The 27027-nt window shown below is 38.1% G+C and overlaps 3 protein-coding genes across 6 annotated transcripts in view; 2 read left to right on the top strand and 1 right to left on the bottom strand.

Annotated features, from left to right (window-relative positions):
* ccny (cyclin Y) overlaps window positions 1–14093 on the top strand; it is a 58943-nt gene extending 44850 nt beyond the window's left edge. For all 4 annotated transcript variants that reach the window (XM_079863452.1, XM_079863450.1, XM_079863451.1 and 1 more), the window contains 6 exons: window positions 478–513; window positions 1937–1994; window positions 2074–2193; window positions 6770–6936; window positions 8149–8311; window positions 9902–14093. In XM_079863452.1, coding sequence (XP_079719578.1) covers window positions 478–513; window positions 1937–1994; window positions 2074–2193; window positions 6770–6936; window positions 8149–8311; window positions 9902–10018 — 661 coding nt within the window. In that variant the 3' untranslated portion in view covers window positions 10019–14093. The remainder of the gene's footprint in view (window positions 1–477; window positions 514–1936; window positions 1995–2073; window positions 2194–6769; window positions 6937–8148; window positions 8312–9901) is intronic.
* A 2207-nt stretch (window positions 14094–16300) lies between these two features.
* Window positions 16301–20709, top strand: gjd4 (gap junction protein delta 4). The gene is made up of 2 exons (XM_079863947.1): window positions 16301–16699; window positions 17698–20709. The coding sequence occupies exons 1-2, from the start codon at window positions 16636–16638 to the stop codon at window positions 18885–18887; spliced, it is 1254 nt and encodes a 417-aa protein (XP_079720073.1). The 5' UTR covers window positions 16301–16635; the 3' UTR covers window positions 18888–20709.
* Window positions 20710–23307: 2598 nt separating this feature from the next.
* fzd8a (frizzled class receptor 8a) lies at window positions 23308–26301 on the bottom strand. Its single transcript, XM_079863210.1, has one exon. It carries the CDS (start codon window positions 25970–25972, stop codon window positions 24233–24235), a length of 1740 nt encoding a protein of 579 aa, XP_079719336.1. The 5' UTR covers window positions 25973–26301; the 3' UTR covers window positions 23308–24232.
* Between the last annotated feature and the right edge of the window lie 726 nt (window positions 26302–27027).

The following is a 27027-nucleotide window of genomic DNA, read 5'->3' as shown; positions in this document are numbered from 1 at the left end:
CTTAGCTAAATGAGCGATGGGTGACAAATGAATACAAAAAAATAGTGCAAATGAACATGCACAATTACATATCAAATATCGGACAATGTATATACAAAATTAACCCAATAATATTGCGATAATTAATATGGGATGATATATGCATTTACTAAGAAATTCGTTTTTCGTATTCGAGGACTCTTGTGGCATTAAATTTAAGAGTAGCTTTATGAGCGATTTACACGTATCATACATAGTGTAGTTTTTTCCGATTGTACTAATTCGCTAGTCAGTTCTACTGGTTCATTAAAAGAATAGCATGTTCTTTATGTGCACATTGTGCAGTTAGCAAGGACGTATTATAGCAGCACAATTCACCGATAACACTACAGCTGCACAGAAATGCTGCTGGTCCCATTTAGATTGAATTTAATGTTGCATCATGTTGTTGATTACTACATTATATCAACTTCTCTCTATTGTTTCTTCTGTTTGCAGTGTCTCCCTCGCAATATACTACCATATAAAGAACAGGTATGATTTTCATTCCTCTCATCAGATCAGGTGTTGTTACAATGAGCGCTCAGGGAAAGATGTGTGTGTTTGAGTGACTACACACGGCAGTATGAATGGCACTGCAGGAAAACTGTGCTTTTGTGTGGTGTGGTGAAGTCCAGCAGTGTGTGTCGCGCTTCACAAAGACAGGCTGGAGTTTCTTAAATGGGTTTGGACTCAGGGATCCAAATACTCTCAGCCACATGTGTTGCAATGCACTGTGGGTGAAGGAAAGATTGATTACCTTCCCTTCTGAAAGTTTCGTAGTTGTTTGTGTATTTGTGTGTGTGTGTGTGACTTTTCAATGGACCGATTGTATAACTTTTATTTGATTGGCTCACATCAGCGAGGTTCAGGCAGCTGTTCTTACATTGTGATTAAAACCAGTCTTTATGTTGCCTAACTCCAGTTTTGTAATGTAATGTAATATAATATAATATAATATAATATAATATAATATAATATGATATAATATAATATAATATAATAGACTGTTTGCTGAATTAAACAAAAGTATCTATCTATCTATCTATCTATCTATCTATCTATCTATCTATCTATCTATCTATCTATCATTTTAATAGTTTTGTCTATCTATCTATCTATCTATCTATCTATCTATCTATCTATCATTTTAATAGTTTTGTCTATCTATCTATCTATCTATCTATCTATCTATCTATCTATCTATCTATCTATCTATCTATCTATCATTTTAATAGTTTTGTCTATCTATCTATCTATCTATCTATCTATCTATCTATCTATCTATCTATCTATCTATCTATCTATCTATCATCTATCTATCTATCTATCTATCATCTGTCCATCTATCTATCTATCTATCTATCTATCTATCTATCTATCTATCTATCATTTTAATAGTTTTGTCTATCTATCTATCTATCTATCTATCTATCTATCTATCTATCTATCTATCTATCTATCTATCTATCTATCTATCTATCTATCTATCTATCTATCTATCTATGTTTCTATCTATCGATCTATCTATCATTTTAATAGTTTTGTCTATCTATCCATCCATCTATCCATCTACCCATCTATCCATCTATCATTTTAATAGTTTTGTCTATCTATATATCTATACATCTATACATCTACACCTGACAATATACTTTATATCTCTTTTTTTCTGTTCTGTTTCTTTGTCTGTTACTCTGACTTTGTGCCTATCTTTCTCTCAAATCCTTAATACCACATAAACCCTTAATGTTTTATAACCTTCAAACTTTAAGGCTACAGAGCTGTTGAAATGTAACATTGAAAATGTATCATGACAGACTTTCCTTTCTAGTTCTTTAATGCATTATATGGATAAATCTTAGACAATAAGGACAATTCTTCCCTAATCTAATTTCATTAACCCTTCTCCTTACAGAAATGTGGACGGGCGAATGCTGTTAGACATTTTTGATGAAAAACTTCATCCACTTACAGTAAGTGTTTCATTTCTGCAGCTCATTTATTAGCTGTTTAATTACATCCCGCATGTCCTAAAACGTCCTCTTCCCACAGAAACTGGAGGTGCCGTCAGACTATGAGAAGCACGACCCGGAACAGAAACAGATCTACCGATTCGTCCGTACGCTCTTCAGTGCCGCCCAGCTCACAGCTGAGTGTGCCGTAGTTACTCTGGTGAGTGATAGGTCATGTGACTTAATACTGGCCCAATGAAAGTTCCTCTTTGTCTTTTTGGATTGGCTGGTAGCACAAGTTAAAATAGGGTTTACCGTAAGTGAAGTGGATTTACCATCACTCAGGTGAAAATTGTTGTCATATTTACTGCTTTATTAGCTGGTGCTAAGCCCAGCAGCTGTCTGTGTGTGACTGTTCATCCTTTTGAAGGCTCATCCCTTCTCACTTTCCCAACCAAATACTTGTATGAGGTGTCATTAAAGCATTTCTAGACATACAAGAGGCTGTGAACGGTTGAGATGGGCTTAAGGGGAAGTATAGAGGCTGTAGTGTGTTTAATAGGGTTAAAATCTATGCTTATGGTCCAATGGCGCAGATGGTTCCCATCGACTGTTCATAGACCATCTGTTGTGTATATAATATTTACACAAATGGCAAGCATGTTCTTAAACCTGTAAGCTGTGATCTGATTTGCTAGCTTGATGCAATTTAATCCGTTTGTTACTTCTAGATGGCTGGAAATTTTTTTGAAAAAATGTCCCTGTGCTTATTTCGGTATTGTCTGTTAAACCTTTCTTGTAGACTATTGTCATTATTATTGTAGTACCATTTATTTCAGATGTGCTCGTCCCTAAACATCTCATTAAACAAAGCTAACTGTGGTTAATCACTTTCCATATCAGTTAGCTTGTTCTTGGCCAGGGAAAAAACGTTATAGTTTAGTCAAAAGTCTGAGACTAATAATAAGGGCTGTTTTTATGAGTGTAGTTTCAGCGTAGCTATTATGTGTGAGATTGAGATTTGCGTCTGAGTTAGACCCAGAATCTGTGAATCGATAGACTTCTCAGATAGACAGACAGATTGTTTGTGACTTTGTTGCTAAATGTGGATTGAGACAGACTGAGCCTGTTCCTTGACCTGTATAGGGGCCAACAGGTGCAGAGATGCTGGTGGAATCTGATTGGCTGTTGCTGCTCCTTCAGTTATTGAAAGGAAACTTTGAGTCACTGCATACTGTGATCTTCATGGCAAGCTGTATGACACTATACACTATACAATGAAAGAAATTTTTAAAAAATATATATTTTGATTAAAAATTAGAATTGTCAACCGTGGCAACAAAATAAAATAAACTAAATTTGGATAAATGGACAAAGTTAAAGTATTAAAATTACTAAAACTGAAATAAAAATAAACTATAGCTGTAAAATGACTATTAAAAATGACTAAAACTTGAATTAAAATTAATTAAAAATATTAAAATACACTATAATAATATATAAATAATGCTTGCAAAAAACCCTGCCGGGGCAGCTTTATTGTAATTCATGTTAATTAATTTAATGTTTATGACTCCACTGTTTTTGACTCTTAATGTTTATGACTCAACTGAATAAAAACTCAATTATGTTTTAATAGCTCTACCCAGGTTAGTGTTTTTTTCTGGAAGGTGCTGAGTCTGATTGATGTTGATGATTATGAATGAATCAATTATGAATTAAGTTGTTGATTTGTGAATGGTAGTAGGTGTGTAGTTTGCTGGCACTACCTAAAGTTCATCTTGAGTTGCGTACAGGAGGCTAGCTATATATACAAACATGTTTTCATAAGCACATATTTTGCACACAGTTGCCCACGGGTGAGCTGGAGCCCCGCAATGCAGTGGAACCAATTAAACGTGTGATTCTGTCTGACACTTTCTACAAACAAAATTGGCTTCTTATTAGATATCTTTCCCACTGTGGGCAGACTAATATTATTTGACATTGCTGTCCCCCATTGAGTGTGTATGTGAGCGTTAGTGCTTCTACGTCTCTTTTCTAATTGTATACATCATGCGCTTTTCATTTCATAAGGGCGTCTTTGTTCGCCTACATCCGTCAGCAGTGTTTCTGAATGCTAAAGACGCCCATGGCTACACTGTCATACACAAGGTCAACAGAACACAGACTTGCAATTCAACCACTCAATAAGTAATGTTTATAACTGTGTTTTAGAAGTACACAAAGGAAGATTATTGGTGTTAATAAGGCAACCATCACTATTGCTAGTGCTCATACTTGGCCCCTAAACATAGCAGTAGACTTTGACTTGTAACATCCTACAGACACAAACAAATACCTCGAAGCATGTGACATTGTTAAAGTAGTCAGACCTTTTAGCTTGGCTACATGCTAAAAATACTTTTGTAACAACATAGCAGCACCTGGGAAACCACCCAAAATACTCTAGCATTGTGGCTGTGACTTCTACACTCATTTTTATTTATAAATAAGCAAAAAACTTGTTTGCTCTAGATTTATCTGTAATTTTTTCATAAAGGCTAGATGCTTTCAATAGCCTTAAAACAGTAATGAGGGCTCAGTATAATCCACTTTTCTAGTTCTTTTCATATTTACAAATAAATACATGTTTCAAAGATACAGTGTCATTTGGCCTTATTTAAAAGCAATCTTGCATCACTTTGAGCCCCAGTGAGCTTTCACCGGTGACCATGTCAAGGAAAAAACTACATTGGTGGTGGAGAAAAACCATGTTTCTTAGGCCTAGTCCACACGGACACGGGTATTTTTATAACCGGAGTTTTTCCTCCTGCGTTTTAAAAAAAAATCCCGTCCACACATGCTCGGTTTAAAAGAAATCTCTGCCTACATGAAAATGCAAAAAACACGCTATCAAACGCTGTCAAGAGCATGCCACACCAGCAGGCGGCGATCGTTAAGCCACGTTGGCCAATCAGAAGCCTGAATCAGAAGCAAAAACCCCGGTTTTACTGTCTACACGACAACACTGCAACCGGCGTTTCTGAAAATCCTCACCCTGGCAGGGGTTTTCAAAAATGTGCGGTTTCAGTGACCTGATACTGCGTTTCCGTGTGGACGAACGGCCGAACTGCGTAAAAAAAGTCACGGTTATAAAAATACCCGTGTCCGTGTGGACAAGGCCTTAATAATATTTCAGAGGGGCAGCATGTACTGTATAATTAAAACAGCAGTGGGCCTGACACAGATCCTTGTGGCACTCCATAGTTTACCAGTTTCAGAACTGCTAGTAAACAAACAAATTGGTAATGGTCAGGGGCCATATTCACAAAGCATTTTATCTTACCACTAGGAGTACTCCTAAATCGCACTAAAAGATTTTAGCTAGGAGTTTTCTCTTAAAAGTTATTCACAACGCCTTTCAGACCTACTCTTAGTAAAGAAAAATTACAACTCCTAAACTAAGAGTGAGTCTTCGTTGCTATGGATGACGTCATTACTCATGCACGAGCTTGACTGAAGTGACCACCTTGATTGGCTGATAATTGTAACGTGGGAATGATTCCAAACACCTCCCCTACGATGATGAGTGACAGGTCTGAGAATGCGTGCGCTACACAAGTAGTGTGAAGGACGGAAGATGATGAATAACTGAATAAATAGCCTAAATGAATAAAGAGTAAGGCAAAACAAATAGCCTAGTAGCCTAATGAAACATATGGATTGATGCAATATCTTTGCAACATTATTGAATTAATCTGTCACTATATGCCTCTGCCTACGTTTGCAAAGAGAAGAACATTTTAATTTGATTCACAATGAAATGTTACAATTAGTTTACATGCAATGAGTAGCCTAGTTTATGTTGTTGTTGGTGGCGTTATTGCATCCCTAGTTATGCCTACAATGCAAAGTTGTTCCCTCGTGATTGGAAGCTCCTGTAGCCGCCGCATACGCATTTCAAAACATTGCAGCGTGAAATGCCACAAAAAGCAGTTTGTGAAGGTCTTAGTGAGTTAGGAGTCCTCTCGACTTCTTTTAAGCTGTCCCAGACTTAGGTGCTACTTTTAGGGCTAAAATGCTTCGTGAATTACTCTTAGTGAAAAGAAATTAGGAGTCCTAAATTTAGCAGTGACACGCCCATTATTTTTAGGAGTTGCTCCTAAATTCGCCAGTTAGGAGCAACTTTTAGCCTTAAAATTCTTTGTGAATACGGCCCCAGATAAGGAGGCTCTAAACCAGCTTAATGCCTGTCCTTGATTACCAGTGTACGTTTCTAATCTATGTGAGAATATGCCATGATATATAGTGTCAAAAGCAGCACTAAGATCTAGAACTAGGAGTGAAATGCAGCCTTAGTCATATGCTAGAGGCAAGTCATTTTTAATTCTGAATGTTGTCTCTGTGCAATGTTGGGGCCTGAGACATAACTGAAGTTCTTCATAATCATTATATTTACATGGTACATGTTAGTGTCGTAGTATAACTGAATGGTATTCGGTTTGCAGCTTGTTACCAGTGAGGCATCAGGTGTTTGTGTTTGTCTTTAGACATACGTGCTCCCTGACCCGTCTGTCAGTCTTGCAGTAATCGAATATTTGTAGTGACGCTGCTCCATAAACAGAAACGCAAGGGTCTGACACCAGAATCTAAAAACAAACATTGGTTTCTTTACTGCTGATTTAATTGCCAAGCTGCTTTACTTTGATTTTGAATAATGCCCATTAATCAATTCTCATTTATTTTAAACTTAATTATGAGAATTTCTCTGGAATAAACTTAATGAAGCACTTCCTCTCTCTTTTTTTTCTCAGGTTTATCTGGAGAGATTATTAACATATGCAGAGATTGATATCTGTCCTGCTAACTGGAAGAGGATCGTTTTGGGTGCCATCCTGTTGGCGTCAAAGGTGTGGGATGATCAGGCCGTATGGAATGTTGACTACTGCCAGATCCTCAAAGACATCACCGTGGAAGACATGTGGGTGTTTTTTGTTTTTTTTTAATGGCAGACTTTCAGTGCCAGAAGAAAAGAAAAAAATCAAATGTAATAATACTTAAATATTGTGGAACAACAATTAGATACTACATTCGTTTTTTATCCATCCACATATCGCTTAAAAATTCTGAATGGAATGGCAAGATGTGCATAAAACCTTAAAATTTCACATAAACAAAGTATGCACTGAATTGAGGCAGATCTTTTTTTTTATCCGATAAGAAGACATGCATAAACTATGATAGAAACACATTTACCGAATAAATTCCTATGTACGCATGACTTTGTCCCAACATATCATATGATTGGATAACTGGACTAACCAGCAGACCAAATTCAAATTGCACACCATCTCAATTGTTGTTTTATTCATTCTGAAATGTTTGAGCCAAAGTCTGCCATCAAAATGATTTGGAATGATTTGGCTCTCAGAACAGTCACACAAGATTGCATTCACAAACATCAGGCATCCGCCTCCAAATGCTAGATAACACAGTAGTGTTTGTCATTGCTTTTCGCCTGCATGCTCTGAGGTGCAAGTAGTTTATTATGTTGGGAAAAAACTGCTACAATGGCTTTTGCAACTTTTGAAGGATACATAGCTATTGATGCTTATAAGATATGACTTTTTAGCATCTGAAGAAATTAAGGTACCATATAATGTCCCTGAAGGCAGCGTAACAAGAAATTGACCTGACAAATAAAAAGAAATACTTGACACTTTCAGCATGTTGTCACATCTGTCCTTTCAACTCCTGCTGAGTACACAGTTATTTTAAAGACCGTCCTGACTATAAATTCAGTGACGGAGGCTGTTATATTGTCCTCAAAGCATACCACACACAGCAGAGGACCAGAGAGTGTGGGTTTGTCAGTGTTTGTTATCTTTTTTTTGTGTCAGAAGCATCACTGTTGGCTATATTTAGTTGGTCGGTTGGAATAATTATGTGGTTGGTAGGAAATAAGTTTTTGTTAGTGCTGTGAAATTGTTTAATATGAATGAATGATCAGGACTGGTGGTTTCTTGTCAGAATTGAGGTTTTAAAATGAAAAGACATTGATTTTCATTGAAAGATGCTTTTCTTGAATATCTAGACTGTCAAGATTTTCTTTTCGCTTATTTCCGCCCACTGACAAATGTCAAAAGGAACATTCACAAAGCTAATTATCTTTGCTTTCTTTCTCTCCCACCAGGAACGAGTTGGAGAGGCAGTTTCTGGAGCTGCTGCAGTTCAATATTAACGTTCCATCGAGCGTCTACGCCAAGTACTATTTTGACTTGCGTTCACTTTCCGAGGCGAACAACCTCAACTTTCCCCTGGAGCCTCTCAGCAGAGACAAGGCCCAGAAACTGGAGGTGAGGGGGTCAATACCACTTCAGATTACTAACACACATTATATAGCTCATGATATTTAACTAAGACTGTCATTTAAGAGCACATTCACATCCCAGTGTGCTACGGTTTCTATGTTATCAAAGAAAGTTCAATATCTTTGGCAGATTGTTAAATTTAATCTATTCCAGCAAGTTCTAAGAAATATGGCAGTGAAACTTAAAAGCTTGCTTTGTTACAACTCTCAAAAAGAAGGAATATGGTGACATGTTGTATTGGTCCATTGGTTCAGTAGCAGTAGGGCTGAGTAATTACCTCGCCTGAATCCCCATGTGTGTCTTTTCCCAGCGTTCAGCCTCAATACTGCCCAATTACACTCCTGACAAGACCAGGCCTATAATGATGTTAGTTCAGTTGCTTGTGTGTGTGTGTGTGTGTGTGGTTGCTTTTGGTGGTGTACTAGCCTATCTAGAGTCAGTGGTCTGTGGGTGGACAGCTCAATCAGTCAGTCAGTGGTTTGTGATCCAGTTCTTTCACGAGGACCAGCCCCCCCGCTTCCATACTGCACTGGCCCTCCTTATACACTCCCACACACAATCAGCTGTCATCTCAATATTGAAACTTTTTCTGGCTTATTCTTGGAGGTGTTTGTACTTGGAAATTTGGTTCGTGCATCCGAAAGTACAGGTTTGGCCAATACTTTTGTGACACTTTCACTTGTATAAAATGTGTATCTTGCTAATTCTGTTTCTACTCAATGGCATTGTCATCTCTCATAATTCAGCAGATAATAATAACAATGTAGATAATTTAGAAAGAAAAAGGGCCTAGAACAGAACCCTGGGGAACAACTTGAGTAAGGGCAGCTTTGGGTAGTTTGTTCTACTGAATAGAAATACTGTATTGAATAGAATCATATACAGATATATACACTATAATTATACTTTTAAACTGTTGCCTATTTCCATTCAGACCCAGTTCAGGGAAAGTCTTCAGTTAGTCCAGTTCCACAGTCATGAAAAATAGTTTTCTGGGCCTAAGGCAAAGAAATGTAGAAAAGCTTTAAAAGTAATTTACATGCTTAAATGTTATTTTTTCCTAATATGATCAGTGTTATTAAATGGAAGTAATTAAAGGTGTATTTGTAGCTGAGAAAAGGCAATATCATGGTCTCATTAAAATCCCAGAGAGTGAAAATGCAAATGTAGAAATTATGTTGAAAAGTTCATAGACTGAAATGCACTATCATTAAAATGTTTAAGGTCATTAAGTTTTTCTTTTAAGAAATTGTTTTATAAAATAAAATTAAACGAAACAAACTATATTGGAAAAATTGACAGTTAAGAGGTTTTAAAGGTTTTTTTTTTTTTTTTTTACATTTTAAAATGTTATAAAAAAGTTGTTCTTTTGAACTTTCTATTCATTAAAGAATCGCGAAAAATGTGTCACGGTTTCCACAAAAAATATAAAGCATTGATAATAATCAGAAATGTTTCTTGAGCAGCAAGTCATCATATTAGAATGGTTTCTGAGGGGAATGATGCTGAAAATTCAACTTTGATCACAGGAATAAATTAAATTGTGTCTATCTCCCCTTCTCATGTTTCTCACAGGCGATCTCCAGGCTTTGTGACGACAAATATAAAGACTTGAGAAAAGGAGCCAAGAAGCGCTCAGTGAGTGCAGATAACCTGACAGTGGTCAGATGGTCCCCGGCCATCATATCCTAATATCGGTGGACGTTGGGGACTTTCACGAGAGACTGAGAAAAAGAAACTGTCAGAAGAAGCGTTCTCTAAGAGGACACATACATGCTTCGTACCTCCACAAGACTCTTGAGCCTTTCTCCCTGCTGGTCGTATGGCTGCTGTATATACGAGACACCCACACAAAGATCACTTTCCAACCTGTGGCTTAGAGGAGAGAGAGAGAGAGAGAAAGAGGAGGATATATAAACGAGGGAGAAAGATGCCCAATGACTGGAACAGCATTCCAACAGCTCTGTCTCATACGTGTTTGCCATTCTAGGTGAGGAAGTGTTCGCACCATGATCTTGTCTGGTTAGAAAAGTGTCACCTGGATGTGTCATTTCAAGATGGCCAAAATCAACCACTTCTCAAGATATCATTCCTAAAAGTTTTTTTTTTTTTCTGTGAGCTGATCACACTATTAAATCACCACTGTAGTTATACATACTGTTATTTAACATTTTGTTTAAGATTTATTTTAATTCAATTAAAAGCATCCTCAGTGACGGTTTATAAATCAGAAATTAGTCTTTAATAATGCACATTAATGAGAAAATATACAATTTGGACATCTCTGTTTAGTCCGATTTTTTTTTTTATTATTTTTTTTTTTATCCTTTTTTCCAATTTGTAATACTTGATCAAGGCAGTTTGTGTCATTTTTTTCTTAATGGAAGTTGGCTTTGTATTTACAAAAGGAGAATGTTGTGCGTTTCCATGGGACTTTCTTTTTGAAGCGGAAATTACAATAATTGGATGCCAGGAAAAAAAATATGTTTCAATTGAAAATGTACTGTCAAAATAGATTGAAATTGGATGTTTTAATACTGTAATCAGAGTTTATCTTTCTTTCTACAAAGCCAACAATGACGTTCCATGACCTTGTATAACCTTCACATTCTTATTATTTTTATACCCGTCTCACCCTTCGCTTCAACAAATGATGGATATACACATGCTGTGTCAGTCATTTCCAAATTCTCAAAGCAATACATGCTCTGTGCTCTATTGTATACAAAACCTGCTAGAAAGATTTTTGAAAGGTTCTTTGGTTCCTTTTGCTTACAGTTGATGTCTTGAAGTCCAAAAACATGCTATTAAAGGTGAGGCTAATAGTACCACTGCGATACAAATGTTTGGACAGATTGCAGTTTTATTTGTCAATTACAATGCGTCAAACCAGAGACTGAATTGAATTGGTGAAGAAGAGGAATTCCTGCTGTATCCACTGCCATCACCTGTGGTGCCTGCGTTCAGCGGGAATATAGCCTTAGATATACAATATCAAAATTAACCATGCTATCTTCCATTCTCATTAAGACATCAAAATTAGTTTTTAGCAAAAGAAGTTAATTTGTTTTGAAATTGGTTCTTCCCAGTTCAAAAGATCAACAAGTGTTGAATTACACTATCAGATGTGTGTGATAATGATTCGTTATATATAATGCCATCCGTCTGCTAAGAGAGACTGAGACATATTCATCTGTGAGACTTCCAAAAATATCTTTTGTATATTGTACATACTTAAACCTACTTAAAGAAATTTAATTATGATCTTGAGATATTTATATGTGACCAGTATTTAGTTTTCTTAACTCGTATTCAATTCTGGTCAGTGATGGATAAGAATTTGAAAAATATAAATATGTTGGTTGTTTTGTCAGGAATAAGTCAATCTTCTGGGATCTGACACAGTTTCGAAGCGCTGTTATTGAGTTGTTTTTCTTTATTCTGTCCTCAATTGAATGTCCTGTTGAGTTCAACCTTTTTTTATGCACCACAGAAAGTGGTAAAGCAATTTCCCAAGGTTATGTTGACATGAATGTAACTTTTCATTTTAGCAGCAATGAAAAAAGAAAGCAATTTTCCGTACGTCTTGCTACAGATGACATCAAAATGGCCATTATTTTCAAGCAGTGTGTGTTTATCTTTACATTGATTATAATCTAGATTTTGTTTTTTTGTATTTTATTTCCAATGCCCAAAAAAGTCTTAACAAATTTACTTTAATAGTTTAATCTAACATAATCTGCACACTTTGTGTCTTTGTATACAATACAGTGAGTCGGCTATGTGATGTTAACGCATCCAACTGGACATACAAAGGTTATACATTGTTTGCAAAATCAAAAGACAAAATAGGAAATTATATTTTGCATGAAGACAATTAAGCCTAATTTAGGACCATAATATTTTATTAAGTGTATATATATATATGAGGTAATTGCAACTTTTTATCTCACAATTGTGAATTTCCAACGCTATCTAACGACCAATTCGTACGAGTGATAAAAAAAGTGGCTAATTTGTACGAATTTGTACGACCTCACTCGTACGAATTTGTACGATTTGTCTAAACCCACGTGATGGGTAGGTTTAGGGGCGGGGTCAGGGGTAGGTCATTCGTATGAATTCATACGAATTGGCAATTCGTAAAATATGTACGATTTAGCAAAAATCGTACGAATTCATACGAGTGAGGTCGTATGAATTCGTACGAATTAGCCACCTCGTAGAATTCGTACGAATTGCCGTGAGATCAGGCTGGAATTTCTGAGAAAAAAGTCATAATACAAACTCTTAAGAAGGGAAAAAAGTCGGATTTCCGAGATAATCTCGGAATTGCAAGGAATAGTCCATTCGGACCTTTTTTTCTCGCAAATGTGAGTTTATATCTCACAATTCTGACTTTATTTCTCGCAGTTGTGAGATACAAACTTAGAATTGAGAGAAGTCGCCGTAAACAAACTTGACGTAAACGAGTTTCCATACGAATTGACATTTTTGGGGGAAAATGTGGTTAATGGGCTTAATTATCTTATTCATACAATATATCATTTTTAATTTCTTTTGATTTTGAAGTGAAATATAACCCAGACATGTTCTTGACTGTTTCGTGAGATTCAGCACTCGTGTCTTGTTACTTTTAGCACATCTTGTGACAAGCATTCTGGACAAAGCGTGAAACTAAGACAGTGAACACAGATGTTTGTTTTGGTTTATTTCCTAAAGATGAAGGATGTTCTTCTCAAGGAAGTTCTTCTCTGTTCTTTGTAAATGGCGGCGCTTTAGACTCCCTCTGCACATTTTAAGAGTGTTGGAAATGGTTTGAAGTCTGGGAAAACATTCAAGGAAAGTGTCTTTGGGAAGGAAAACAGAATCATAAATCGAAAGACTGATTAAAAGCATTTGAAGATTGTATTATTCTATTTATTTTCTGTGAGCATGCGAGGAAGCAGCCCAGCGTTGGATCTGAAGAAGGTGTTGTAAACTGGAGGCGAGTGGCGTGTTTTAGCCGTGTGCACTGAACTCTACCTCTGCAGAGTTTTTGGATTCTTATTTAATACCTCTCTCTTGATCTTTCCATCTGTCTCTCTGTAATCCTTCTCGTTTTAATTGCAATTTCTAGGAAATTACAAATTCAGAACATTTATACTATAAATGGTTTCCTGTGAAAATAAGAAAACTGCTGTAGTTGTGAGTTTTAATTTTATATTCAGTCACTGGTTGTATGCCTGTTCTCATGAATAATACATTGTTGTTGTCATTTGTTTCGGTTCCAAAGGTCAAACCCTTCCTCTGTATCTGTTTTCATTGTGCCAAAGGCTGAATCCTATCTCCTATGTATGATCTTAGTTCATTCTAATTTCTGTTTAACTAAGTGAACCCAGGCGCCTGCGGTCGTATCCGCCCAGGAGCTGGAGGCTACAATGGTTGCATGCAGTTTCTTTGGTTCTCTGATTTTTGATTTTAACTGATGCTCCCAGTTCAGAAGCAATGTTTAGAAACCGCCACAAGAATAAACTTTTAAAGTTGCAATAAAACTGATTTGATGTGTTTTCATTGATGCAGGATTAGGTACTACATTATATATAAAATATATTGGGAGTGAGTATTTTTCAGGGTAGAATTTTTTTTTTTTATGTACATTTCTGCACAGACAAAATCTTGGCTAAAAAGTCAAGTAACATTGACATTTGGTGGCAAAATAATAGCCTTTTTTATTGTAAATTGTTATTTTTTTTTTTATTGTAGATCTGATTTCTACAAAGCCCCTGCTTCCAAAAAAAAAAAAAAAAAAAAGCCCAGAGTGCTCTGATGGGCCATATAACCCAGTGCGTTGTGATTGGCCAAACACCTCAAGCGTTTGTCGGAAACGCCCCTTATAACCGCAAGCTTCAGCTTCCAAGGCTTCAAAAGCAATTGTAAACACAAACGGTTAATAATGTCATCAGTTTTACCGTATCAGGGCCCATGTCAGATTCTGAAAATGCAGATGATCAAGCAGATCGATTGGAACCAACTTTGCAATTCCTGATTTCATCCGTTTTTAGAAGGATAAACAAAGGGGTTTTGCTTTCGCATCAAAACGCACAGCATCTCCACAACATGGTGACGACACTACAATTCACTGAAGCCTTGTATTCTTATGCCTTTATGTAGGCTTTGTGCTAATATTTCACACTGTGACGTAGACGTTTGCGGAAATAATATCTGGGCTTCGATAGAGGCATTTTAGGCAGGTCTGGATCAATGTTCTTTAAAAATAAATCCCGTTTGTTGGACACTCTGAGCTTTGTAACTTTGCAAATCATGCACAAATAGATCATAAAGGAAAAGGAAACCATTAAAAAGCATCATACTGCCTCTTTAACAGAGGTACCATATAGAAAGCAAAGTGCTTTATTATTATTATTATTATTATTATTCAATAAATAATATGAATAAAATACAGTTCAGTGCTTTAAAAAAATGGAATGTTGGAGCCATAAAGCCTATTCGATACAATTTCCCTAGAAACCAGTCAAATATAGCCATAAATTGCATTAACTGAATTATATGAAATAAATAGTTGTCCAAAAATAATGCATTAGCTGTAATACAGGCAGGTCATTCTGTACTTAGCATATGGTCTATTCATTTCCATCCTAAGTCTTCGGCTTCGCGCCTCTAAATGTGTCCCTGGTGAACGACACCATTGCTAGTTGCCTTAAATTTGGACCTTTATAGCAGAGCTGGCCAGCTAATCCAATTACAGAGATACAGAGGCTAGAAAGAAGAAATTATTGAAATATTTAAGGCTGTATTAACAGTCATCTGTTCTGAATTGTCAATCACCGCAAATGTGGAAAATGTATTCGTGTGTTGAAAAGAACAAATTTGGTTAGACTTGCAAATGCTGAATGATTTGCATTGTCTTTTCCATGCAGGCATAAAATTAAACTGTTGTTCGCCTACTCACTTTTCAAACAGGATGCAATTTGCTGTACTCCTAGTGTAATTAATCTTATAAACACATTCCAAAAAAAGAAATAAGCTCCCTACGTGATTCCCCAAGACAGATTAATAATAATATTTAAGCAGAACCCAAGAACGTACAATGCAAAACAGCCTTTAATAAACTTGTTAATGAATAACATTATATATAAACTAACAGACTTAGGTCCACTACAGCTTCCCTCAATGCCTCCAAAATATATAAAAAAAAATGTTTTACAGTAAGTGTTCATTAGCAGCTGCCAATATATAATTTGTGTATCTATAAGTCTCCATTCATTAGAACTCAAGTCCTTCAAAAGCTCTGTCTATGTCCCACATTCAGAGGTCATTTAGAGAGGTCTAAAAGCTTAGAGAGATTCCATCAAGATCTACTATGATCCCAAGGCATCCAGTCATGTCAAACACCTCAAGGACAGAGCTAAAGAGGGGCTTCTTTTTAATAACGTATAATAACCTAGCAGAAGCCAACCAAAAGGGACCTCATAGCTTTCAGAGTAAAAGTTTTCAAATTAAATTGGTAACACTTTATTTTGATGGTCTCTTTTGAACATTCTGTTGCTTTGCAACTACATGCATGTCAACTTATTCTAACACTAACCCTACCAGTCTACTAATACTCAACTAACACTCTAATGAGAGTTAGTAGACGTGTAGGTGCAGAGTCAACAGAACCTGTTAAAGGGACCATCAAAATATAGTGAAACCAACCCAACAAATCTCAACACCCAACAAAACACTTACAGTAAATGCCTTTATTATCTTAATATCAAACAAATGCACCAAAAATAAAACTCATGTCGACACAAAAAGTATTTCCTAAGGATTATGCCACTCAAAACCCTCTATGAACTGGCATTGAAATACTTTCCATCATACATGAGGATTTAATACGGGTTATTTGATGCCTGATGCAGCTAGTTATTCTCCTGTAAGGACAAACAGAGCCCAAATATCACAGCAAGGCCTGCGTGCCGACATGCCTTTGGTGGGTAAGAATAGCCCCACAATGGAGCTCACATCTCTCGTCTTCTGTTGTCTGAGAACAGTTGTTGTCAGGACGGAGGAAGAGGTGAGATAGGAAGCCAAGTTGGTGGTTACTCATGAGTCGTGCCGTTGCGGATTACACCGGACCTGGTATAAAAGGACCTGAACAGGATTTTGAGTGCTTGTAAATGGAGTTTATTTTTAATGCCTGCTTGGACTGAGTTTAATACAGTCTGTAAAACTCGTTTTCTTATGTGGAATCAAGTGGCCTGTGCTTTGACCAGCGAGATATTCTGTGCTATACTCTTGGGGTTTGGAGGCCTAAATCTGCTGGCATGGCTAAACTGGCTGCATCAGGCATGATATTCATAACACTGAACCACAACGTCACCCTCACAGGTATGCGTACACTTTTACTATTTTAAAACCCATTTATACAGAAGCTCCAGGAAGTATTTGTGCATTTAAACCAAACCAACAATGTCTGAATGTTATTGTATTTGATTTAAAAAAAACACCATTCATTTTAAAGATAGCAAATTTTTACATGCACATACGTTTGTTAGATTTTAAATGATAAAACAATAGATATACTGTTTGAAGATAAGGACACTTCCTGGTTTTCAAACATTGGTGGGTGTTAGTAATAAATGTGATAAACTATACCTGACTACATCCATTGAGAATCACCTTGACACCAGTTCCTTCATTTAAAAAACAGCTAATTTGTTGGCAAGTGCCACGTTTATTTATTTATTTATTTATTTAGTATCTCATGCAATGATATTTATACATTCTGAACTGTCCATTGTTTAGTATTTACAGAGTTTTGACAGTTTATGCATAATGCAAACAAAGATGAAGCAGCACTTTATTTTGCAGTCCTGTTCCCCATGTACAGTACATACGATGTAGTTATTATAGTTATACCTGGGTAATAACTAGCAACTGACCCTGAACCTACCCCTAAACCTAACTTTAACCCATGTAGTTACCTTATATTACCAGAACTGTAAGTGCGCTTACTGTGAAATAAAGCGCAGCCCAAGATGATTTACTTATATAAAAATTCTCAAAAATGTCTGCAAAGGGACGAAATCGCTTTAACGTAGATGTAATATTGTAAAAAGTATTTAGGCAAAGCCATAACATCAAAAACAGTATCCGCTGAATATCAAGCACAAAATTGATATGATGCTGCCAGTGTTCTGCTATATATTCTCTAAAACAATTGAGGCATAAACAATACTGAACTTTCATTTGTCAAAAGAATACCTGGCTAGTTTATTTGTTCAACTGAACAACATTAAGTCAATTTCCAGACCAATTTGAAAAGGAACATTAGTTTATTTCAGAATAAGATTTGTATCAACTGGATGCTCTCTTTCTTTCCTTAGGGAAAGCATGGCTCATCTTGGTGGTATTCCTAAGGATCCCTGTCTTGCTGTTTGCTGGTTATCCCCTCTACCAGGATGAGCAGGAGCGATTTGTGTGCAACACCATTCAACCTGGTTGTGCCAATGTGTGCTATGACATGTTTGCCCCTCTTTCCCTTTTCCGATTCTGGCTGGTGCAGCTCACCACCCTGTGCCTCCCCTATATGATGTTTGTCATCTATGTGATCCACAAAGTAAGTTCTAGCATAGCTGCTGATAGCAGAACTTCTGAGTCCATAAAAGCAGACTATCAAGAATCCTTCGGCAAAGCATCTCTTTGCAAGACCATTGTAAAGGCTGAGAAGGGGCGAGTGCAGTACTTCACAGGAGCCTACATCTTGCATCTGTTGCTTCGGATACTTGTAGAAGCTGGATTTGGAGCTGCCCATTATTACTTGTTTGGCTTCCACATCCCCAGACGCTTCATGTGTCAGCAGACACCCTGCACAACCATAGTGGACTGCTACATCTCTAGACCCACTGAGAAAACCATCCTGCTGAACTTCATGTTGGGGACAGCTGCTTTGTCCTTGCTGCTAAACACGTGCGACTTCATCTGTGCCATCAAGCGCTCCGTGAGGCAAAAAAGCAAAAGAAAGATGCTGGTGGAGAAGATGTACGCAGAGGAGCAGTACTACCTGTCAGAGAATGGGAATCAAGGTGCGGATGTCAGCATCCCGCCAAATCAAGACGTGAAGGGACCGGGAGGGTTCCGCAAAAGAGGGAACAGAAACTCGAGTGGCGATGAAGCTGCTTCTGTGCTTTTGGAGGACGACCCTCCACCACCCTTACCTCTTGGAGGAATGTCTACAATTTCTGGAATGCCTGGTTCCAACAACAAGGATGATAGCAGCGGCTATCAACCCACCCAAGAAGAGGGGATGGTAAGAGAGGGCAGTGAAGTGGCACTGTACCCCACTGAGCCTTTGGGAAGTCCTAAAACCATCCGAGTTAGCAAACACAGTCGTCTCAAACCTCCGCCCCCTCCACGAAGGGACAAACTACCTGCTCAAGGCGCAATTGATGTCTCGGGAGCAACCGCGGTGTGTACCAGAAGAGTAGGGCAATATACTCTGGTAGAAATGACTACTGGTGAAGACATACCGACTTGCAGTGGAGATGGCCAAGAGAAGAGGTCAGAGTGGGTTTGAATGTTACTCACTATCCATATGAATTTGGCTACTGGCATTTTTAGCATGTATTCTCATACATTGTAAGTTCTGAAGTGGCATTTCAAACGCACGTGAGTTGCAAAGAAAAGTTGTTTGGAACTTGACTGGAATAGATTGCACGGTGAAATGCGAGGTATTATTAGAAGATGTCAACCTTGGATCAACTACGCCTATCCGCATCCACCTGCCTCTCTTATGTTTGTGTTAGCTCTTTCTTTCACCAAGCAGACGTGCCTTGACCCTGCTACCATCCGGGGACAGCTAAGGCCGTTCTAAAAACAGGCCGGTTGCAACCACCCAAGATCTGTGAGGATGAAAAGCTAAGACTGACATACTTTCTGCTTCAGCTGGGGTGGCCACCAAAAGAGAACAACCCTGAGGGTACGAAGGTGCTACCTGCTTTAAAGGGCCTCCAGAATCCTCTAGCCTGCAAAATCTCAGTGACTGTCAAGTCTCGATCAACAGCACCCCATTATAAAGCAATTACTGCCCAGACTGCTTTTGTATTTATGGAGGTAGCTTGTAACACTATTTCAAGGACCTGCTGGACGTTGATTTGGAGCTTTAGAACAAACACTTAAAATAGAGCTCCATAATCTGGTGTAACACGAGAGCAAGACAATGCATGCATTTCAGACTCTCAGAAGCTAGCCGCAACATGCAAACGATTGGGCATGTTAGCTTTGGACAGTCACCTAGACCGCAGCCCTTCTGTCCTCACAATGTTAGTCATGTGTCTTATTAAACACACCAGAGACCTGTCTCTATTTATGATGTTTCCTTATACACCGCTGATGCTGCTAGGCATTATAGACTGCTTCAAAAGTAGACTCAGGGAATAAATCAAATGTATAAATGAACTGATTGCATGTATCCAAAGCCTATTGTAACAAGCTAAAACTATACTGTAACATTATAGAATAGTATTTACCTTTTACAGCAATGTATTGCATTACATTATCAACAGGGGAAGCTAAAGGTCTATAACAATTTTGTAATATGTCCAGCATGTAAACTCACATCCTTGAGGCTTTTTTAAAAACTTTTGTTGTTGTGGTTGTTGTTGTTGTTGCAATTTGCCAATTCTCTGCATTTGTTAAATATGGTGTGTGAGAATTGCCCTCTAATGGCTGTTATCATATTGTCACGCATTGATGCATTGTATTGCACAATGTGTTTTTTCGGGGGTTTTTTCAAAGAGAAAAAATGAAGGTTGTTTTTGGAGTTTGTTCTTGATATGACATTCAAGGTGAAATCTTATCCTAAATTGGTTTGAAACCAAGGAACTTGACTGTCACCCATGTGTGCAGCTTCCACTGTTAATGCTCGCACTGAGACTTGCTGTCCTCTGCTGGCAGGAGTTGGTAATGCACTCCACTGGCTTCAATTCTTAATTTTAACTAGAATTGATTGCAGCCAGGGATCTAAAATGGGCGTTATCTAGCGCCCCGGAAGTTGTCTTTACTTGGTCAGGTAAGGCTGTGTTAAATCAAGGTAATTTAACACACATAATGTTGCGAAATAACACCACAGAAACAGTGTAATCACCATGGGAAAATCTCAGAGTAAAACTGGGAGTTGATACTGAAATAAGATACACCGGTGTTTTGCCAGATGAGAAGTGTAGCCATCTATGTATCATATTTTTACTCTTTTAATTAATTTTATAACTGCACCATATATCTCTTTAAATTTCTTTTAAAACTGTTTTAATTTTCTTTGCTTTTATTTTGTGATTATTTTAATCCCTTTCTGTAAAGCACTTTGAATTGCCATAGTGTATGAAATGTGCTATAAATAAACTTGCCTTGCCTTGTCTTAAATAATTATTTTATTGTTTTAACTTTTTCATGTGGATTATCAATTAAATCTCTATTACAGATTTTAAGACTCATTATTCAGGTATAAATGATCTTATATTCAGACATCTGCTGTGGCAGCGCGTAGACGGTGTCGTCCTATGGTGTCGTCACGTGTTATCTGTTACTTTTCTCAGCGCTGAGTAGGCTAAAGACAAATCACGGTCGTTTCCGGTTTCTTGATGACGGTTTTACTTTTATTGATTGATTTCATAGAAAATTGTATTTGCATGTCACATAAAAATCTTTGCACTTTTAAAGATCTTATTTGGTTTAAAAATGTCACCAGTTTGGTATAAAGCGGCCTGAGACTGAAATTCTGAGGATTAGAGTTTCTGAGCGCGAACGCTTAGTCTACTTGAGGAAAGTAGGCAAGATTTGCCTCTTAATGGTTTAATTCTGTCTGTAAAGCGAACTGTTAACACATTCTACTACAAATGGTTGTAGTCTCATGGCTTTATTATCATAATACTGATGAACTCGCCACAATAAATTAAAAGTAAATAATGATTGTGAGGACAAAATATTATAGGCATAGGCCTTCTTTAATAGGCCTATAACTTTTCAACACTTTCTCATAGTTAACTTTTTATGTTCTGTCAGCGACACATTTACATTGAAATAATGGATGATCAGAACATTTGATTAATTCATTTATCTGTAGCCTAAAAGTTAACGCTTACCACACTTTTCACACAGAAAACACACAATGCACTTAATGTTCGCTTATTGCTCTCGGATGTGTAGAAATTTACATATCTTTAGCACTTACAGCCTCGAACCATCTCAAGAAATCATCTGATAATGTTGACACTATTTAAGACGATACAATCTTGCAAATTAAAGGGGTAGTTCACCCAAAAAATTAAATCATTTTCTCACCATAAAGTTGTTCCAAACCTGTATACATTTCTTTCTTCTTCTGAACACACAAAACATAAATTTGAAATAATGTTGGTAATTAAACAGTTGCTGGTCCCCATTTACTTCTAGTAGGGAAAAAAATGCTACGGAAGTCAATGGGACTCTCAGCAACTGTCTGGTTACCAACATTCCTAAAAATACCTTATGTGTTCAGCAGAAGAAAGAAATTCATGCAGGCTTGGAACAACTTTGTGAGTAAATGATGACAATTGTCATTTTTGGGTGAACTATCCCTTTAAGCTTGGCATTTTTGTGTGATTCTTCACATTGGCCGCTAGGTGGAGACACATTACATCAAAATAAGTCGTTATTGTTGTCAGAAGATTCATAAGAACGCACTCTGTTTTTCAAATATTGTACTTTGCTTTCTATCCATATCTTTTTCTTTTTTTAATGAAGGACAACCGGTTTCCACAATTTCTTACCTTCTCGTTTTGAAGTATCACAAATGCAACAAAAAGTTTGTTTTGTATGTGTAAAGGTAAAGATGGAAATACCACATCAAGTTTTTAAATGAAGTGTGAACAGAAATGGGAAAAGATCTTACAACTCAAACTCCCGGTTTCATAGACAAGGCTTAAGCTAGTCCCAGACTGAATTGCTTGTTTGAGCTGTTTTAACTGAAAACATATGTTAAAACATGTCAGTGCCATTGTTTTGTCTCAACAATTTTTTTTAAATACATGTTTATAAAAGCTACTTAAATGTCCTAATTGAACTAAATCCTGGATAATCTAAGCCCTGTCTGTGAAACCAGGCCCTTATGTCTGAGCTAAACACTCCTTGAAAAGTATCACTATTTACTGACTTTCATAAAGGCCATAGGATTTTAGATCATTGCATTAGAGTCTAATAGAGTAAATGATTTAGCACTCTGGTTTCCTTGGAGTTAGGCTGAGTATGAAATGAGTTAGAGAAGTTGATTAAACCCTCTTACCAACCCTTTTACATTTGCTAAAAATACAGAGGAATAAAACACTCCAAGTTACATTATATAAAATGACTCAAAACTAACCATTTCATTTTACAACACTTTCGGTGTCATTCTTTGTCTAAGAAACTCTCCACAAAAAGAGTCTGTGGATTACGCAAGGGACCACCTGTAGGTTTCCATTCACCGTCCCTGTGAGTCGAGCTACCATTAATACCACAGCTGAAGTTCAAAAAGGACGTTTTGATAGTGTTAAATAAAATTAAACTGTCACAGGTTCTCTCAAACAAAACATGGCTGGGGCCCCGAGCTTCAAATCATTTCTATAACGTCGATCAAAGGACAACGGTCTCAAATTAGACATGAAAAAAACTTGGCGCATCAGTCTAAAGGTTCTATCTACATGGCACCTTTATTCTAGACTTTAAAAGAAAGATCAAAGTTTCCCCAGATGAAAAGGCCCGGTTTCCTGCATTTAAACCCCGGTCCCCCGGCCCTCTTTTAGTAAATTAAGTAGCAAGCATCACGTGAAGGGTTCAACAATTACGGAGATTCTCCAGCACAAGGCCCTTGTCTCTAATTAGGCCTCAGATAGCTAAAAGAGTTTCTCCACAAAAGCATCTTCAATGGGAATGACCACAAAAGCAGCAGAGATGCGGAGCACTCATTAATCCAGAAATACAGATTCCTCAAAAAGTTTTTATTGTCAAAATAAAAGTCATATTTGCTTTTCATGTGGCATCTACACTATATACAAATGTACAATAAATTTATAAATCTTCTTTTATACACCATTTACAAGTTTGTATAAATACATTTCGCATTAAAAAAGAAAAAAAAGAAAGGAAAAAAAAACAACCCGTATATAATAACAATAACAACAATAACAATTGGGCACTAAGACATTAAGGCTTATTTAAACCATCTTTGATTGTTCAGACAATTCAAAACTTGTCTTACAACAACGTGTAAAAGTACACTCAAAAAAAATATTAAGCCTTTTTTTTCAAGATTTTCATTTCAATTCATAGTAAGATTCCCATCTAATTGAACTGAATAGTCCTTACATATTATTCATATTATGAAGAAAGAATTTTAAATGAGTAAAAAAACTAGAGCGTAGTCATATTTTATTTATTTATTTAATTTGTGAATACATATCACATAAACTAGCCTAAATGTTCCGTTAAGAATTATACTTTAGTAGCCTATAAATGTTTTATTAAGCTCTAGTTTTCACTCATTTAAAATTCTTACTTCACAATGTGAATAACATGTAAGGAATATTTCAATTGGATGGAATTTTACTATTAATTGAAATGCGTAAATCTTGAAAAAAAAAAAAAAAAAAAAAAAGAGTGTAAAGGAGACAAATGCTGCAAGTTGGGGACGTGTGTTACTCCACTAGGAACAATAATGCCCAAATTCTCCTTAAGAATGACTGATTGCATGTCATGTCCATATCAATAGAATGGAATTAGCGAAACGCAATTGTTTCTGCATTGTTTCAACCAGTTCTTCAGCTAATAGAAACCATCAACAAGTTCATTTGTATGCAAATGACTGAAAGGCTAAGAGACCCCCCGAACAATTAATAGGGTTTTCTTGTTTCAGACCTGGGACAAAGGCATCTGTTTGGGGCACGACACTGAGCTGGCGGTACCGGACCTCCACGTTAATCCCGTGCTGACGTCACTGTACATGGAGCCACCGGAGCCCTTACTGCCCCAGCAGCAGCGCGTGCAGAAACTCCTCCAGGATTCCAGGGTCTTCCCGGACCAGGTCCAAACTCCAGAGGTGATGCCCACCAGAAGGCACATAAAGTATTTGAGCATGAAGACGGCATAGTCCGGCCTCTTTATCTCCTGCTCTAATAAACACGAGCAGTTGTGTGTGATCTCCCAACTCTGTCTGTTATGCTGCTCGTAGAAGTAACACGCCACGATGATGGTGGCGGGAACCGTGTAGAGCACCGTGAAGATCCCGATTCGGATCATCAGCTTCTCCAGTTTGTCGGTTTTAGTGCCACCTTGCTTAATGACACTTCTGATTCTAAAGAGCGACACAAATCCAGCCAAAAGAAACATGGTGCCGATGAACAGGTAGATCACTAGCGGCGCCAACACGAAGCCCCGCAGGTTGTCCAAGTTCTGGTTGCCCACATAGCAGATCCCTGCAACCGGGTCGCCGTCCACCGAGCTCAGCGCGAGCACGGCGATGGACTTCATGGACGGGATGAGCCAAGCGGCCAGGTGGAAGTACTGAGAGTACCCCGCGATGGCCTCGTTGCCCCACTTCATGCCCGCTGCGAGAAACCAGGTGAGCGAGAGGATGACCCACCATATCGAGCTGGCCATCCCGAAGAAATAAATCAGCAAAAACACAACGGTGCACAGCGCGGGGCCGGTGGTTTCGTAGTGAATGTGCTCCACGTCATACTCCCGGTTACAGGCCACTTTTTCGTGCCCGGCGATCAATCGCACAATGTAACCGATCGACACAAACATGTAACACGCCGAAAGGAAAATAATCGGGCGCTCGGGGTATTTAAACCGCTCCATGTCGATCAGAAAGGTAGCGACGGTGGCGAAGGTGGATATGAAGCATAACACCGACCAAAGTCCGATCCAGAAGGCCGTGAAAGTCCGCTCGTCCTGGGTGAAATACGGGTTGTGGCAGGGCATGGCGCAGTTGGGGATCTGACCCGTCTTGACGCGGTTATACAGCGGGTGTCGGTCGCTGTTCACCGCCACCATCGGCGCGCGGCACTGGCAGCCCGGCTCGCAGGGTTTAGTCGCTTTGGGTCCGACGCCAGCGCGTCCGCTTTTCTTTTTGTGTGGGTTAAAGGCTTTGCTTGGGTAGTTGGTGGGTTTGGACAGCACCGGCGACACTGTGGTGGAGTCGGTTCGGTTGTAGTCCATGCACAGCGTGTCTGGCGCGCCCTGCACCGGCAGCGAATCGCACTTCATCCGATCCGGCCAAGGGAAGCCGTACTGCCGCATGAGCGGGGCGCAGCCAGCCTTCGCTCGCTCGCATACGCTCCGGCACGGCGGCAGGGGTTTCTTATAGTCCTCCAGGCATATGGGGGTGTACATGCTGCACAGGAAGAACTTGAGATCCGGGGAGCACTGGATCTCCACCAGAGGCCAGAACTGGTGCACCTCCAAGCCGGCTTCATCCTGCGTGTCGTGGTTGAACTGGTTGGGCATGTAGGTGTAGTTGTAGCCGATGCCCTTGCACAGAGGAACGGCTATCTCCTGACAGGTGATCTCCTTGGCCGTGGTGCCGCTTGACCGGGGCAGCAGGGCAAGCGCGAGGAACAGGTAAATCCCCAACAGGTAGCACTCCATCCTTTCCCCCCCTGTCAACACAAGCAACGCAGCGCTGGAAATAGTTGAGTTCAGATCTTGCAGAGCAGACCCATCTCCGCTTCACTTGTTTGGCACGGAGTTGCGGTTGGGTTGCATACCGAGAATAAATAGCCGCGGGCAAAATGGCTGAGGGAATAAATGCAAGCGTTTCGGATTTCCTCTCCTTATTCCTTCTCCTGCGATTTGTAAAAAAATAAATAAAAATAAAGCCGCGTTTCGATGTTCAAAACTTCTCTGTTAACAAGAAAACTCCCGGTGTAAACGCGTTTTCTTCATTCGTGGTGTCCACGAGAGCCTTTCTCATACAAATCAGTGCTGTCGAGCAGGACGCGCTGAGTATAAAAGACAGCCGGATAGACACGCCCCCCTCGCGACACTCACCAATCACAGAGCAGAAGGGGCGGGCTGCCCAGACCTGTCAATCAAGTTTGCTCAAGGTGTACAATTGCAGAACGCTGTTTTTGAAATACAAATTAGAACAAATACAAGTTTATGACTAAAGGAGGCGCAGATCACACCTAAATCAAATTAACATTTGTATTGAAAGTTATCGTTTGTATTGAATCCCATGTGTTATTTGATGTCTTTGTTTGTTTACTAGCCTTGTGTAGCCTATTATAACGTGTTTTAGATGTTCTTTGTTGTGTTAAAATTGGAACATTTCTGAAAGATATTAGGCTATTATTCAATTATTATTATTGTTTTTACTATTTTTTTATAACAAATAGATGCATAGAAAATTAATGTTTTTATGAACATTGAAATTTAAAATAAATTCATACATATATATATATATATATATATATATATACATACACACACAGAAAAATATTGTTGGTTTAACTTAAAGTAACCAACCTGGTTGCCTTAATTTTAAGTTCATTGAAATAATAATAATAAAAATAGTTAATACAATCACGGAGATTGGTTTAATCAACAGAAACTCAAAATATGATGTTATCTGAACCACATAAATGGTCTAAGTTGATTTGCCAAAAGAAAAAAAGAAAAATGTGATAACAAAATCTGAAAAT

Source organism: Squalius cephalus, assembly GCF_949319135.1.
Source record: "Squalius cephalus genome assembly, chromosome: 25".
In the NCBI taxonomy this organism is placed as follows: domain Eukaryota; kingdom Metazoa; phylum Chordata; class Actinopteri; order Cypriniformes; family Leuciscidae; genus Squalius; species Squalius cephalus.
Note: the sequence above shows the minus strand (reverse complement) of the source record. Positions and strands in the feature narration are given on the sequence as shown.